Raw genomic sequence first — 17,717 nt, forward strand, 5'->3', positions numbered from 1 at the left:
GGCGAAGTTGGGAACAACTTCGCTTCATCTGTAAGTTCGTCTATAAACTTATAAAAAATTTGAAATAGGCGAAGTTGTGTTCAAGGCGAAGTTATGGATAACTTCGCCATAGGCGAAATTAAGCTTCAAGCGAAGTTGTGGATAACTTCGCTGAAGGCGAACTTAAGCCACTGGCGAAGTTGAGAATAACTTCGCGTAAACCTTAACTTCGCCTGAATCTGAAACGGCGACTGTTCAGATTCAAACAAGTGTTATCCGACGTTTCGGACCGATTTAATGATCCATCAATGAAGAACGGCATGGATTAATGATATTGAAACGTGAAGGACGTCCATGAACACGTAACACAAAGGTGAAAAACTTGGTTTCGAAGGTTCGACGACCCGAGGTCTCGAACCGGGTAAAACTATAGAGAATGAGTATGTTTGTGAAAGATATTGACCATACATACCGTCAATGAGTACTAGAAACTGAAATCAAGGATCGAAATCGAAGATAACAAGATCGCGGATAATCTGTATTTGATATTATGTTCGCCGGAAAGTTTTCAATATATGTTACTGTTCCCGTTAGAAAGTCCTTATATAGGGCTGAGTTGGTTCAGGCGAAGTTACGCTTAACTTCGCCAAGGCGAAGTTAAGCACAACTTCGCTGAATTCAACAACTTCGCCCGTAATTTTCAAAATCAGCCCTTTAAGTTTGAATAATCCTGAATTTAACCTTAGAAATTACCAAAAAGAGTTAAACAAATATGATCAAGACCCAGTAACCAACAATAAAATAATATAACTACAAAAACTAAAAAAAACTTAGAAAAATTTTAACGAAATAAGGGATCAAATTTCAGTCTAGTCAGGGACCACTACGTTTTAGAAAAGATCCTAACAGGAATCATACTAACGATGTGACTGTCACTTAGATCCGTCTTTGGCTGTATTATGACATAGAGACACAGGTTGCAAGCATGTAAATAACGTAAATGGTTTTCATCGTTTCTGTGATACGGATTAAGGTTCAGTTAAGCTCAAAAATTTAAGTTGGCAACATCTCAGAGATAATGATGTCTTCTATCTATTCTCAAAGCGTATTTGGCTATACCCAAGTCACCCCGAATTGACTTCGACCCATAATGTCTGATTAACTTGTATATACTCGTTGACTGCTTCCCGTTCTCTTCTTACTCCAGACATGAGAAGTCTTGATTGTTACTATGTCTCATAAGTACTAAAAATATACATGTTTTTTTTTTTTTTTTTTTTTTTTTTTTTTTTTTTTTAACCAAACATTCTTATTGACTTCGGAGTATTAAACTACTGCAAGTCCCGAATCTGGATCACTGCAGTGTCTTGAAATGCTTTCTTCACGGGAATCAGATCACTCAGGGGCTCGTGTATGACTGGGTAGTCGCTTTTCTGCCTATCATTCGGAAAGATATGTGTGAAGACATTCAAAACTCTTAAGGAGTTTCCACGTAAATTCGAGTAGTTTAAGTTAGTATCACATACACTTTTACGCACCATAAAAATTACCACGACATACAATGACTGTTCTAAAGCCTTTTAAGCCTAATAACTTCACTAGTTAAGCACACACGATTAGTATATATATCATTTTCCAAGGTTGGATCAATTTTCTGTTAAACACAGCATAGAACTTCATACGAAGTAACAGACTTGAAAATTAATTTCATTTCCCTTAAAAAAAAACTTTAAATTCAATCGCCCCAATCACGTCAAAGTCGTCAGGTAAACGGCTATCCTGAAGATCCAATGGATCAACTGGACCGACCACATACAAGTATGTGTCCTTCTTACTAAGTATGACCGACTAATTTTCAGCAACTGAAAGAACACACGTCATAGCTGCACCGGTCACTTTCAGTCTTCCGGTTAATGGCTATCTTCATTCTCTAAGTTGAAACGAGGACCAAAACATATCCTAGGATATGTCCATCAAACTGAGGTAACCGACTCATTTTAAGCAAAAATGACCCATGTTTTTTTTTTTTTTTTTTTTTTTTTTTTTTAAAATCAAAGACATGGTTACTCGGGATTGATCATCCCGTTTAGCTCAATTAGGTTTTGAAATCTAGATTTATCAAACGCTTTTGTAAACAAGTCAGCAAAATTTTCAAGTGTATCAACTTTTTCGATCTTGATCAGTTTCTTCTCAGCACAATCCCGTATGAAGTGATGACGAATGTCAATATGTTTAGTTTTACTGTGCTTCACGGGATTGTTAATTACTGAGATGGCGGCAGTGTTATCAATTAAAATAGGAGTAAGTAAGAAATTCAGACCATAGTCGCGCAATTGTTGCTGAATCCACAAAACCTGAGAGCAGCAGTTGGATGCTGCCATGTATTCAGCTTCGCATGTTGAAATTGCAACTGATGTCTGTTTCTTGCACTGCCAGGAAACTAATCTTCCTCCAAGAAACTGACAGCCTCCTGTTGTTGACTTCCGACTCTGATTACAGCCACCATAATCAGAATCTGTATACGCCACCAGTTCAACGTCTCCCCCCTTTGGGTACCACAACCCTAGTTTCGGCTTGCCCTTAAGATACCGCAAAATCCTCTTCACACCTTTCATGTGAGATTCCTTTGGGTTTGCCTGAAAACGAGCACAAAGACAAACAGAAAACATTATATCGGGCCTAGAAGCAGTTAAATACATTAATGAACCTATTATCGCCCGATACAGAGTAGGGTCCACATCTGCGTCACCATCTGATTCAGCGCCCAATTTGTGATTGACGCAGATTGGGGTGTCATATGGAGAACTGTCCTCCATCTTGAATCTCTTCAGCACATCATGAACATACTTTGTTTGATGAATGAACATCCCATCCTTCTTCTGATCAACCTGCAATCCTAGAAAGAAGGTTAGTTCACCCATAGCACTCATCTCGAATCGTTTCTTCATGACAGCCTCAAAATCCTGACACATGGATACTCTTGATGCAGCAAAAATGATATCATCCACGTAGACTTGAACCAGTAAGAAGTCACATCCTTCTCTCTTCACAAACAGCGTACTGTCAATCAATCCCCTTTCAAAACCATTTTCCAGCAAGTAGTCCGATAACGTTGAATACCAGGCACGAGGTGCCTGATGTAACCCATATAACGCCTTGCTCAACCTGTATACGTGATCCGGAAAGTCTGGGTCAGGAAAACCCGGAGGTTGTTCAACAAACACAACCTCATCAACTTTCCCGTTAAGAAACGCGCTCTTCACATCTAACTGAAACACCTTCATCTTTTTAGATGCAGCAAACGCCAAAAACAATCGAATCGCTTCTAACCGGGCAACAGGAGCGAAAACCTCATTGTAGTCAATACCCTCTTGTTGATTAAAACCTTTAACAACCAGCCTCGCCTTATTTCTCACGATAATCCCCTTTTCATCCCTCTTACACTTGAACACCCATTTCGTGCCTATAGCATGCACATTTCTTGGTTTTTCAACCAAGGTCCAAACTTCCATTTTCTCGAACTGAGCCAATTCTTCTTGCATGGCTTCGACCCACGAGCTGTCCTTTAAAGCCATTTGATAATTCTTTGGTTCAATTTGGCTTATAAAGCAGGAGTACAAACATTCATTCATTATACCCGTTTCTTTTATGCTTGTATAAACACAGGTGTGCTCATTCAAGCTACTTCTGGTTTGTACACTCGAGGACACATCACCTATAACGTTCTCCAAAGGGTGATCTTTGTGAATTCTCGTGGTCGGAACAGCACCGACATGTAAATTGTCTTCCAAGTTCGAAGAGATCTCATCTATGGTTGTTTCTGGCTGAGAGTGAAAAGGATTAATAAACTCATCTTCAGTTGAGGCCGCAGGGGTATCGATAGGATTTGATGTGGAAGGCTGAGATTTTTCTGTCATCTGATGTTGCACTACCTCCTCTTCCTCATCAAAAATCATCTTCGTCACTGCTCTTTCGTCTTCTTCAGAAATTTCCAAAGTAGGTACGTTAAACGACTTAAAAAGTTTAACATAGTCAAACAGCTCAGCAGGTCCATTGCTTGGTTTTGGCGGTTGGTAACTAGTAATGTCGGTGTTACAAACCACCTCCACCTTGCAAGTTGTCGTATTGAAGACCCGTCTGTTGGGAGTCCCAACAACATAACCGACTAGGATTCCCTCATCGGCTACTTCACCAAATTTCGAGTTAGTCTTCAAAATCGAACAAGGAGACCCAAAAGGTTCAAGACCGCACAAGTTGGGCTTCCTTCCGTGCATAAGCTCGTAACAAGTTTTTCCAAGTCTCTTAACGGTTAACACCCGATTCAGAACATAGCAGGCTGTAGCAACTGCTTCAGCCCAGAACATCACAGGAAGCTTTGAGTCTGCCAGCATAGTTCTGGCTCCTTCAATCAACGTTCGGTTCTTCCTTTCAGCTACTCCGTTCTGTTGTGGAGTATACGGAGCGCTGTATTGATGCTCAATACCCTTCTGAAGACAAAAGATTTCCATCTCAAAGTTCTTGAACTCTGTCCCATTGTCGCTTCTGATGAATTTAACTGATTTACTCATGACGTTCTCGACTTTTGTAATCAGATTCTTCACCATCTGAGTCGTCTCGTCTTTCGTTTTCAGAAAATATACCCACGAGTATCGCGAGTAATCATCAGTTATCACCAAGCAGTAAGAAGTACCACCTAGACTTTGTACATTCACCGGACCGAAGAGATCCATATGAAGTAGTTCTAGAGTACCAGCAATTGAGTTGATCGTCTTGGTGAGATGGCTTTTCTTGTGTTGTTTTCCCTTCTTGCACGCTATGCATTTATCTTCAAAGTTAAAACTCTTTAAGGGAACGCCCATCACAAGCCCATTTTTGACAATGAAGTTCATCTTACGAAGATGAATATGTCCCATTCTCCTGTGCCATAATTCTGATTCTGATTCGCTTGCCTTTGTCATTAAACAGGATTCTCCGGTGGCCATTTCAGTAGACCTCATATCCATCACGTATGTATTCGTTTCACGTGGAGCTTTCATTACTATCCATTCTTCTGGTATATGAAAACCAGGCTTCAATACAATCGCTTCATTCTTAGTGAAATGGACAGTGTATTCTTTATCACAGATCTGCGACACACTCAGCAGATTGTGCTTTAATTCCTCCACAAAATTTACGTTTTCAAGTGTCATTCTCCCATTCGACACAGTTCCTCTACCGGTAATCCTTCCTCCGCTTTCACCAGCAAAACTAACTCTAGCTCCCTGAACAGGTTTTAAGTCTTGCAACAAGTGTCTGTTGCCTGTCATGTGCCTGGAACAGCCGCTATCTACAATCCAAAGATTGTTTGCAGCCCTGTTCAACTGTTCCTGCACAATAAAACAAAGAGTTAGAATCTTGGGACCCAAGACCAATTGGTCTTGGATCGATACGTCCCGTACCCTGGCTTTCTTAAGTTAGCATCAGGATAATTTCTGTAAGTCCTGTTAGGGAATCTCCCTGCAGATTGTGTGTAATGCCTTCCAAACCTTTGAGAATTGAAGGTGTTATATCTTGAGGTTTGGTTGTAAAAATGAGGTTGGTTTTTATGAAAACTTGAATTCGTTATATTTTGGCATTTTTTAAAGTTTTCATTTTTAGCAGGAACAAAATGATGCTTATTCTCATTTTTATTTGTCTTTACATCTCTAAATCTCGGTTTCAAAGGGCAATCTGCAACTAGATGTCCTAACTTGTTACATCTAAAGCAACATCTACTCTCCATTTTCTTGTCAAATGTTGGTTTGGATGTAGAGGCAGCGTTACCAGCCGTTCGTCTCACATAAGGTGGGACGTACGGATTGAGTGGAGAACTCTTTTTAGAAACTTCATTTTTATCTCCATCGGTGGGTAAACCTACCTTCTCTTTTGTCTGACCAGATTCGGACAACTTATCCGAATCTGATGAGACTGGACTTGAAACAGAAATATTCACACTAGAAACAGGCGAACTTGTTTCGCCACAGTTAACACTTGATTCAACACTTGTAATCTTGATAGGAGTTGTCTGAGAAACCTCGAAATCAACAGATTTCTGAACACTTGGATTATAAGTATAGTTGTGGTTAAAGGGTGGTGGAACTTCATTATATCCGATTCCTCCCCTCTTTGCAGAGGTACCTGGATCACTCACGAGGTGATCAAGGATGGCCGAGGAATTCCTGAACTGCTCAAGTTTGCGGTTCAGTTCCACCACCTTTACCTGGTGGTCAGCAATCTGTTTATCTCGATCAGCAATCACTTTAGTTTTTTCCTCCAAAACTTCATAACTAAGATCAATTATTTCAATTTTCTCAGCAAGTTTAATTTTTAAGCTTTGAACGTCTTTTTCACATGCTTTTATTTTAATTTTATAACTCGTTTCTCTTGCTTTCGTAAAATGGTGATCTTCTTTAATAGTTTTAAAGTCAGCATCTAAATGGACATACTGATCAGTTATTGTTTTAAGTTGCTCAGACAAATTCTCACAACTAGTACAAATAGTTTTAGGACTTACCTCGGAGCGATTATCTTTGTCATTTGCCATGAAAGCGATTTCTTCTTCATTTGCTTTCTCAATTTCTTCAACCTTCTTACATTCTTCAGCTTCAGACTCAGCCATGTTTGCTTGCTCACCAGAACCACTTGAGCGTTGATTCCAGTTGTACTCTCCTGCCTCTCTGGTCAACATGGCATTTATCTCTCTGTTAACTCCTGAGTGTTGTGTAGGTCGACCTTGTCCTCGTTCAACCCTCTCATTTCTGCATTCCTTGGCAAAGTGCCCGTACTGTTGACAATTATAGCACCTTACTTTGGACTTGTCGAACCCGGGCCGACCACCAACAAACTTTCTCCCCGTCTTATTCATGAAACGCTTGACTCTCCTCACTATCATGGCCATTTGCCATTGCAAATCCATCTCCTCCAGATCATCAGCATCGATCTGGTCATAATCCTCATCCAGAACAGCAGGGTCCACAATCTTCCCCTGGATGTAGTTTTCATAGGAAGCAATAAATGATGCATAGACTGCAAACTGCTCTTCAGCAGATTTTACACTCATAGGCATCTTGGAATAACTATTGCTAGATGCATTTGCAGAAAAACTACTTGTGGATGCTTGAGGCTTTGAAGTACTAGATCCTCCAGCAACGAAACATACATCACCATTCGTGTTTACAGAAACTTTTCCTTCATGAGACGAGTCAGAGCCTGACTCCCCTTTAGAGTAATAAGCAGCAGATTCAGGCCTTGAACTTGAGCCTGAGTTGACCTTTGCACCATACATACCAGGGTCTTGTATCTGATCTGTAGGTGTTTCTTTTCGAACCATATTAAGCTCATAAGTTCTGAGCTTGTTCACTGCCGTTTCAAGATCATAATTAGGAAAGTCTCTGTCTTCCCTCATAAGAACGGTGTACATTTCCCACTTCGGTGGAAGAGCATCGAGAAGTTTTTCAACGATCTCTTCTTCTCGGTAAGCAATCGAATAATTGCTAAGCTCTGTCATTAGATGATAGTATCTGGTGATAATATCATCCAGCGATTCGTTCTTCAAAAATTTGAAGACGGAGAACTGGGTCTTCAAAAGTTTTACCTTCGATGCACGGATACCCACATTCCCCTCGAATCTATTTTCAAGAGCATCCCAAAGCTCTCTTGCAGAAGTGTACTTTCGGAACGTATGGAGAACCTCTTGAGGAAGTGCCATTGTTATCGCAGCATGGGCCTTGCTTTCGGCCTCGTACATTTTCTTTTCTTCCTCCTCCATTTTGCTGTACTTCTTAACCACATCGCGACCTTCGTATTGCGCAGTTGGAGGGATATATCCATCCTGGATGCACACCCACATTTTGGCATCCTGGTATTTGATGTATTGGATGAATCTGTCCTTCCATGCCACGAAGTCAGTTCCCTTCATCAGCCTCGGGGCCTTAGTGGCAGACCCCGCTTCTACTTCCATCTTGACCAAGTCGGAGATATTGATCGACGACATCCTTGCAAAAACCTGAAAAACCTGGAAAAAAAAAAAATATTAAAACAGCTCAGTTGGCGAAGTTAAGAATAACTTCGCTTGAAGGTTAACTTCGCTGAAAGAGAACTTCGCTGAGATCTTAAATTCGCTTGATTTGGGCGAAGTTAAGAATAACTTCGCTTAGCTCTGGCGAACTTATGAGTTGAGCGAACTTGGGTTTGAAGCGAAGTTGCGGATAACTTCGCTAAGGCGAACTTATGAAGTGAGCGAAGTTGTAGTTAACTTCGCTAATCCTTATATCTTCGCCAAAAACCCTAATTCCAGCGACGGCAACTTCGCCTGAAGAATGGTAACTTCGCCCGATGAACGGTAACTTCGCCCGATGAACAGGGAAGTTTGTTCAGATCTGTTTTCGTCAATCCAGCAGCTCCCGATCAATGCAAAGGCTTGAAAATGACTGTCAAGCACTAGCAAAACTCAATCCCAACAAAAACACGTCCCGCGAATAGGTCAAACGAGACGTTTTCTACAACCGCGTGAAATCCCGAACCTCACAATCGAGCCGATTGGCTCTGATACCAATTGTAGGTTCCTGGACGGATCGTACACGGGATGTCTCTAACAACGCAGGTGCGGAATCCCTGCGTAGGTAGATACGAGTGTAGAGTATGTAGAGATCGAACACACAAGCAATAAACCAACCACGTTATATTGATAACAAACACGTGACCCGAGGTCACCGTTACAGACTATGACACGTAACTCGGTTACTGAAAACTGAAACGAAAACCCTAAACCAACTAACTAAACTGTTTCGTCTGAAACAGTATATAAACACGACAACTTCGCCACAGGCGAAGTTGTCAATAACTTCGCTGATTCAACAAGTTCGCCATAGCGAACTTGTTGACAACTTCGCGCATTACAAAACAAACATAAACAAAACATAATTATATTACAGACTCGATTACAAATGCTAGACTATGAACTACTGACATACATGTACCAACACAGGCACATGACAGGGTAAATATCCATTTTTTTAATCTTTAAACCATAAAATGGATTATGTGTTGCCTGGACGGGATTTTAGGGTGATGGAACATTTTTAATCTGCTCTTTATGTATGTAGGAACAAGTCAGGGGAGGGAAATTAAAAAAATTCAAAAAGAGTGTGTGTGTGTGTGTGTGTTTTAAAACAAAAGGTTAAAAAGAGTGTGTGTGTGTTTTTTTAAACAAAAAGTTAAAAAGAGTGTGTGTTAAAAAATTAATAATAATAATAAAATTTTTTAATTACATTCGCTTAAAATTATGTCGGTCACTCAAGTTTGAAGAACATATACTTGTATATGTTTGGTCCGGTGATCTACTCGTAGATTCACAGGATAGCCATTTATCTAAAGACTAAAAGCATCATGGGCGATTGTGATATGTTTTCGTGATATGTATTCTTTCACTTAAAATTATATCGGTAATTCCAAGTCGGAGGGACACGTATTTTCATATGTGTTTTGGTCCTGTTAACCACCAGTGGTCATACGGGATAACCATTTACCAGAAAACTGAAGAGTGACCGGGCTGACTGAGTTCTTAACATATGTATCTTCTGTAACCTTCTGGGAAGTGATATGATTATTCCGTTAACAGCTTTTTAGAAGCTTCAAAATATTTTCAAATGAATATTAATCCAACCTTTGGAAAATGATAGATAAATTGTTTCTGTGTGTCCAACGGGTGGAGTTATTAACCTTAAAAGGCCCTAGAACATTCATTGATTTGTATGGTAGCTTTCCATGACGCGTAAAAGTTGTAGTGATATAAACTAAATATGCTAAACTTATTGTGAAGAGTCATTTTGAAGAAATGTGCATGTCTCCATATACATCTCTCCGAGGGATAGGCAGAAAAGCAATTACCCAGTCATATATGAGCCCGTTAGTGTCTTGACCACCAAAAATATTGTGTTATTATGTTTATTATTAATAAAAAATAAAAATAAAAAGAGAGAGAGAGAAATAAAAGGGAATTATGAGTATGCATATAATTTGTGCTGTGAAAAAAAAATGTTATTTCAGAAGCTTAAAGGGTCAAACTAGAACTAAAGAGATAGGGGCACACAAGTAAGTCCTGTCATGTCCCGAATGAAAGGCCTGTAAGTCCACTGACTTGTAAGTCCAACGTTCAACCTTAAAGCTTAAATTCTTGTTCGTTTATCTATAAAAGAAAATCTTTTTGATCAAGCACTAGGGGGTTGGAGTCAAATTGGGGTGATCTGGGGAAAGCCAAATACGCTTTGAGAGGATATAGGAGGCATCACAGGTCCATGAGTGATGTCCATCTAAGCTTTATGCCGAACTAAACCTAATTCATATCACTGATGCAATGAAAATCATGCTGAGTTTATTATACCTACTATCAACCTGTTTCTTTATGTCATAATAACGCTGAACATGAATCTTTGTGAAAGCACCGTTATCAATAAGATTCCATGTTCGGATCTTTTCATAAAGGCAGCAGTTTTATCAAAAACTGAAATTTGATCCCAAAATTTTTGCAAAATTTCAAGAGGACCGGTGATTAAATTTGTTTTATTTGTTGTTTTTGGTTTTATTTTATTTCATTTATTTTTTACTTCTTGATTACTCTTGTCGAAACAAATGTGTTAAGAAATCGTCTTAAAGTTTGTTTTAGCTGTTGTCTTCAGCTCATGAAATCTGATATCGGTTATTGTGTTATAGTTGGTTTAGCTGGTATGATCTCATCTCAAGTCTTTTAAAGAAAATCAAACAAAAAAAAAACAGAAAAATAAAAATCTCAAAAATTATGTCTGTCTTATTTTGTTTCATTTAATTGTTTTCAAAATATTTTGGTTGATCATTCTATCAAAGTTGAGTGTTCTTTCAAGACAGATTTCTTAACGGAAGCATATGAAGTATCTCAGATTCAAATTAGATGATGTTGTCAATAAGGGGGAGATGATAGAGTATTGGATGCAGATGCTGAAGTTGCAGATGATGTTCAAGTAAAGATTCTGAAGGTTTTGAAAGCATCAGTCTAAGGGGGATATTGTTGGGCCATAATTTGGTTAGACTGACGCATATCAAAAGGCCATGACATGATCAAGACCAAAGTGACATAAACGAAGACGAGTTGAAGAATTGCATTATGGTTATGATGATGTAGTAGGGATTTCGGTTGGGCTTGGGCTTGGGCTTTGTTGGGCTAGGTTGTTTTGGTTTCCCTATATATAGATAACATGTATAGGATTTATTGTTGGTTGTTGAACACTTTGAGAGCCACCATCTAGAGAGAAAATAACGATTTTGGGTAATCTCATGTACTAGACGATTTACTAATATAATTGTTTACATTTGGAGTATTATCGTGTTTATTATATTCGTGTTCTTCATTTATCTCGTTCTTGAATCACCACGGTGTTAGGATTCCGTACTAACATCGTGTTCGAGTTGATATCATATTGTAGTGATTCAGATTTGGGACTTACAATAACAGTGCTCAAACGCTTGATAATGATAACTAATAATTAATCAAAACTTTAAAGGGTATTTATAGACGAAGACTTCATTCGTTATACATGCCACAACAAAAGAGAGTCATTCTCTAACATACGTTAACATGATTACATTAAATTAACGAATAAGCACATTCGTAGTCATCATTCGTTAACAAGCCTAACGAATGAACCCGAATAAACACGCATTGACACATTCGTTATTATCTACTCTAGCGAATGTGCCTTACAATAACAAATGTGCCTTACAATAGCAAAGTTCCATTAAATTTTCAAACTCAATCTATTAAAGATTACATTAATAGATCTTGAAGTCATGCCATTAATATGCATGGCCCATCATACTCAATTGTAAGGCCCCGGTCCTGGTGCCCTACTTTGTCGTTGGATTACTCATAAACACAGTTCTAAATATTATAGTGAATTAAAACTTTCGCGAAATATAAAAAGTTCAATCATTCTTTACAAACATTCGATACTTTTCTTTAAAAACAAAACATAAATGATTTATTTAAAACATGATGACAAAACTTATTTCGATGCCAGTCCCTTCAATCCTGCCATGTGTCCTTCTCTCAAGCCAACTTCTTCAATCTATTCACTTGCGTGCATACTAAAAGTCAGCTATGCTGAGTGAGTTCTAATTAATCAGGCAACATGCATTCATACATTTACTTTCATATACGCATCCGAAGATACATATTATATATTTTACATGTTACATTCCTTTCGTATGTTCATACATTCTTTCATACTATCACACTTTCATACTTTCATACTACATACTTACTATCTTTACCATCTTAAATATTATTAGGGTCTGGTCCCTTTCTTCTCTATCTTAGATATTATCAGGTTCTGGTCCCTTCCTTCTCTATCTCATATATTATTGGTGTCTGGTCCCTTTCTTCTCTATCTCATATATTATTAGGGTTTGGTCCCTTCTATCTTAGATATTATTAGGGTATGGTCCCTTCTTTCTCAACAACCATACCTACGCTTCTTTACACGTACATTCTATTATATACATTCATACATATTCTTAACCATTCATACATCATTCATGCATCTTATGTAAGACTCATCTTTCCTGGCGATACGTGAAATATCTGAAGATCGTTGTCGTACCGACAAGCATACATTCATAACACAAATATAACTATCACATCTATCATTAAGACATACACTTGCCACTTAAGTATTAACATTCACTTTTTGTATGCACACAGCCCCGAAAACATAACAATGAAGCGGGGCTAGAAACTCACCCGCGTCCTGCTACGTTCACCGTTAATGGTTATTCCTTTCTTTAGTTGTGCGTGACTAAGTGTATAACAATTACACGTATCAATTAACTATCGCTACCCATATTGCGTTTCTAGTTTAATTATAAAACTCGATGAACGAGGGTCCGGGGCAGCGGGGTTCTAAAGGCGGCAGCCCCTAGCAGGGTCCAAGGGGTAGTACCCCTAGCTGGGGTCGAGCTTTCTTAACACAATTTTCATTAGAATTCTTAACTTATTATTTTATTTTCTAACTCATAAAGTTCGAGGGCTTCTTTGTAATTAATCCATTTTATCCTAAGTTCAGGGGCCTTCCTGTCATTTTATCAAACTCTAATTCGTCCTTTGACCCTTAATGAATGCGGGCTCATTCGTTGACTGGACTAACGAATGAGCATCAAACGAAAGTGAGCTCATTCGTTAGTCTGGTCTAACGAATGACCTCCAACGAATGATGGCTCTATAACGAACGGGCACTCATTCGTTATTTCATAACGAATGGGTCTTTTCATAACAAACGACCTAGCGAATGAGCCTCTAACGAATGAGGGCTCATTCGTTAGTTCTCTATAACGAATTGCTTAACGAATGAGGTTCCTTCGTTATTCTTCCTTAACGAGTGATCATAGCTCATTCGTTACACGCGCCTAGGGTTAGGGCACGGAATGTCAGAACATTCCCTAACATTCTTACCTCATACGCTGCCTTTCCGGCGTCGCCATGCCGGAAAAACGTGTTTTCACACCGTTTTCTCCCCGATCGATCCGGATACGAGCTAGGATGACCCCCTAAACTTGTCATTTGATTGGTTTATACCCGATTCCACTTGGATCTCGTGACTTTAACGGTTGAGGGCGTCGGTTCATCATTTCGCGACTAAATCTAGAGGGTTTCAATCCATATAAGATCATACTTTTATACCTCGGATCAAAGATTGGTTTTCCTTCTTGGTTTCGGCTAGAGAAAGAGAGAAAGAAGAGAGAGAGTTTAAGTGTGTGTTTTGGGTGGTGTATGGAATGAGTGAAAATGAATTGATTAATGAATAATTATTGTTTATATATTATGGGTCTTGGGCTTAAGCCCATGGTCTTTCTTCCTTCCCTATTAATCCAAATCCATTACCCACATTTATTTAACCCAACATAAGCCCATATCATAATAACTAGTATTATTATTTTATTAACCGAAACAGGAAATGGGATGTTACATTAGGTAAGTAGATACACAACTTTAGATGTTAGAAAACAAAAATATATATATAAATACATGTTGGCATGCGTAAGCCAAAAGTGTTAGGGTGGAGAGAGTGGTCACCTAAGGGTAGTGTGAAGCTACCCTTAACATTGATCAATCATGCACTGCCACATCATTTTTACCCTCAACTACACTAAGGGTTGTGAACAGTGACGCATCCAAATTACCTTACAAAAGTTTATTTTTTAGTTTAAAATAACTCAAAAATTATAATTTAAAAACTCAAAAATAAAAAAAAATGCATGCATTAATATTTAAAAACACATAATAATTAAACATTTTATTAAAACATAGATAAAAAATATTATTACCAATTCCATCGATTTTTTACTTTTGTTATGAGTTCAAATGTGTCGTTATCGCGAGCGTTAATTTGTAAACCATATTTCGCCATTTCAAACACACTTGGTGTGTGTAAGATGGCTTGATCCTCCATATGAAACAAAATAGTTCCAAACTCGTGTCCAAAAACCCAGAGTCCGTTGCTCCATGTGGTCCATGTATTCGAACACATAGACCCAAGCCTTAGCTAGCGCTTTATCTTCACAGATCCATATTCGTGGCGTAATTCGTTGGGGATTTGATTGAGGATTTGGTTGCTCCATGTAAATATTGTTTGAATTTGAAGAGAATAAAAAAATTATTGTAGAATACAGTGTTTAAAAATGAGAAAAGATGGGGACTTAGATAGAAAAATAGGAAATATGGGTACTTATTTATTGGAATTAAATTTAGAATTATAGTTGTCAAATGACCATATTTCACACAAAGTCTCACGTGGTTTACTATTTTAGCCAACTCATAGCCGGAGAAAAAAGGGGGCGACGGAGGTTTTCCCTGCAGGGAATAGTGGCCCTCGGAGGGATCCGTCGCCCAACTCCACCATTATATTTATTTGTTTTAAAAATATAGATGATCCGACATATGAATGAGCAAATTCGGTACTGATTCAATATCAAAGTTTTGAGTTTCGGTATCGGTACGGTACCGCTATTTTCCGAATTTTACCTTAAATACCGGTATCGTCCTGTTTTCGAACCAATACTAAGAATTTATGATTTTCGAGATCGGATCGATACCAATACCAGTCGGTATCGGTACAGTTCGATCATTCTCTAGTTTTACATTTCCTTAGTCCTTACTTTTCAAATTTCTGGTTTGGTATTTGTTTTCTATTTTCTAAATGTGCAAAATATAGAAGAAGTATAATATCTTGGGATTGGCATGCTTTCGACCTTTAAGAGGAATACTATAGTAGTACTAAGTTACCTTTAAAAAGTCATCAATCATTCTGCAAATTTTAAATTATTTGCTCCTCCTCTCTCTCTTTCACTTACCTGACAATCTGACATCACCCCACTCTCTCTCTCTCTCTCTCTCTCTCATATGATCTTATCTTAATAATTCCTCCATTTTCATTATTCTGCGTCTCATCTTTCTCACCATATTTGGCAAAACATAGAAAACATCATCACACAACGTGTTTCATATTCTAGTTCAAACCAGTTACTTAGTACGGACCCAGTTAGTACACTTTAGTTCAGGTACCCCTTTTCTGTAGTTGGACATTTGCTGTTGATGTTTTTTTACAGTTCTCTCGTGTTTACTGATAAATTTGTGAAGTTTATGGATTAGCTTTGAATTTGTATAATTCTGTGCAGATTGTAGTAAAAAAATTTTTTTGTTAATTGTTGCTCAAGATTTATATAGTATAAGATTTTTGTGTTTATGGGTAGTTCAGTAGGTTTCAGATTGAGTGATTAATGTTCTTAGTTATGGTTTTCAACTCGGGTTTATGCAATTCATACCAAATCTGAAAATTTGCAGATTTTGGGGATTTATTGTGCTTGGTTGTAAAGAGTGATAGATTTATAATGGTATTTGGTTGCAAGTTTAACAAGAATCTTGCAAATAATGGATCTGTAACTGCTTTATGATAGTCCTCAGTTATTAATACCTGGTTATCAAATTTGGTTTTATAGAAGACAAACATCAAGATTGTGGTTAGTACATCATTAACCAACCAAGCATGGAATCTCCAAATAACATGTTTGAATCGGAAGAGGAATCAGAAATCAGCAGCCATGTACCCGAAGGCGGCAGCACAACTTCTGGAGCCACACCGGTCACTCTGGACCTAACTCTGGCTTTCAACCCCATGATGATGGACGAACATGCACCCACTGAAGTGCCGTCTACAAACACTGCCTCGGGATCACCGACACTGCGTGTCTTCTCTTGCAATTATTGTAGGCGCAAGTTCTACAGCTCACAGGCATTAGGAGGCCATCAAAATGCGCATAAACGAGAAAGAACAATGGCTAAAAGAGCCATGAGAATGGGAATGTTGTCCGAAAGATATCCAAGTTTAGCATCATTACCACTTCATGGATCTACATATCGGTCACTGGGTGTTGAAGCCCACGGGTCTTTGCATCAACGGGTTGTGCCTACACAAATGGGGTTTTACTCCGTAAGAGGCGGATCAAGATTCGACCAAACCTATGTTGGGCGACCAATGTTTGTGGAAGAAGATGAACCCGAAATGTTTTGGCCGGGTAGCTTTAGGCAGATTGATAATGTTGGTGGTTCAAGTATGGCTCCACCAACGGGTCGAGATTCTAACAACAGCCCTGATCTTACTTTGAAACTTTGACATTTAAGTCAAAGATTTGGTTGCTAGAATTAATATCTATGTTTGGTTTTTTATGTTTAGGGTTGTGAGCAATTCGGGTAGCTACAATGTACAGTGAGATACAAGATGAATTTGGCTTCATTTTTGTGGTTATCCATGTAATTCTGTGATATGCAATATTTAGCTTGATTTATCTCCAATAAAAACAATGTGGCTACAAGTTTTCCTTTTTTTTTTATTTTTTGGTAAATTTGATGCGCTTTATGTGTTTTCGTTAAGGTGTACCTGACCAAATATAAATTTGGTATGTCAACCTCAATGTATATGAGGTAACGAATGAACAGTTACAATACTAGGTGGTTAATATGTCACCGAGGATACAACGAAAGGTTGGATTTTACACGAAACATGGTCTTTCTATACCAAACACAGGAGATGTAAGTCCTCAAAATCAAAAGTACGACAAACGTAAGGCTTAACGTAGTGGGCGAAATGTGAGGGGTGACAGGGGCGATTTTGGGGATGAACACCCCCCCCCCCCCGGCGATTTTGGGGCGAAATGGGGTGGGGGCGGGATGATTTTGTCGCCTGGAAGAAGAAAAAAAATAGTAATAAAATAATTAATATATGTGTGTGATATATATACATATATATATATATATTATTTGTAGCCCCTACACCATTACACCTCGAAATCAAATTATCACCACTTGTTGACTGGACGTCACGTGTCGAAATTCGCCCTAATTTGTAGTCCCTCCGCTACGCGTAATGTAAATTAATAAGAGATTCATCATGCCAAATACGTGTCAATTGCACATGTAATTGGAGTTAAAATCTTTCCAGAAATACACCCTATAAAATTTCATTTTAAGCCAGTGAGTTCTAAAATATTATATTTGGAAGTAGCACTACATAGTATCGCTTCTTCTCAAAGCCCAGGGTCTTAGATATGGGGACTTTCTATGGGTATGTTCAGCTTATAAAGCATAAGTGTTGAAATAAATGGCAATTAATCAAACTGGTAGAAAAACATTTAGCTCA

The 17,717-nt window shown here is 38.4% G+C and overlaps 1 protein-coding gene across 1 annotated transcript; it reads left to right on the forward strand.

Moving 5' to 3' along the window:
* Positions 1-15,295: 15,295 nt before the first annotated feature.
* Positions 15,296-16,953, forward strand: LOC143587240 (zinc finger protein 4-like). Its single transcript, XM_077068584.1, has 2 exons — positions 15,296-15,582; positions 16,021-16,953. The coding sequence occupies exon 2, from the start codon at positions 16,068-16,070 to the stop codon at positions 16,692-16,694; it is 627 nt and encodes a 208-aa protein (XP_076924699.1). The 5' UTR covers positions 15,296-15,582; positions 16,021-16,067; the 3' UTR covers positions 16,695-16,953.
* The last annotated feature ends 764 nt before the right edge of the window (positions 16,954-17,717 follow it).

Source organism: Bidens hawaiensis, unplaced genomic scaffold (assembly GCF_021521415.1).
Source record: "Bidens hawaiensis isolate Kalapana, Puna unplaced genomic scaffold, B.hawaiensis_p1.1 tig00035416_1, whole genome shotgun sequence".
NCBI lineage: Eukaryota > Viridiplantae > Streptophyta > Magnoliopsida > Asterales > Asteraceae > Bidens > Bidens hawaiensis.

Coding starts and splice junctions, on each gene's coding strand:
- LOC143587240 (XM_077068584.1), top strand. CDS start 16,068: ATGGAATCTCCAAATAACATGTTTGAATCGGAAGAGGAATCAGAAATC.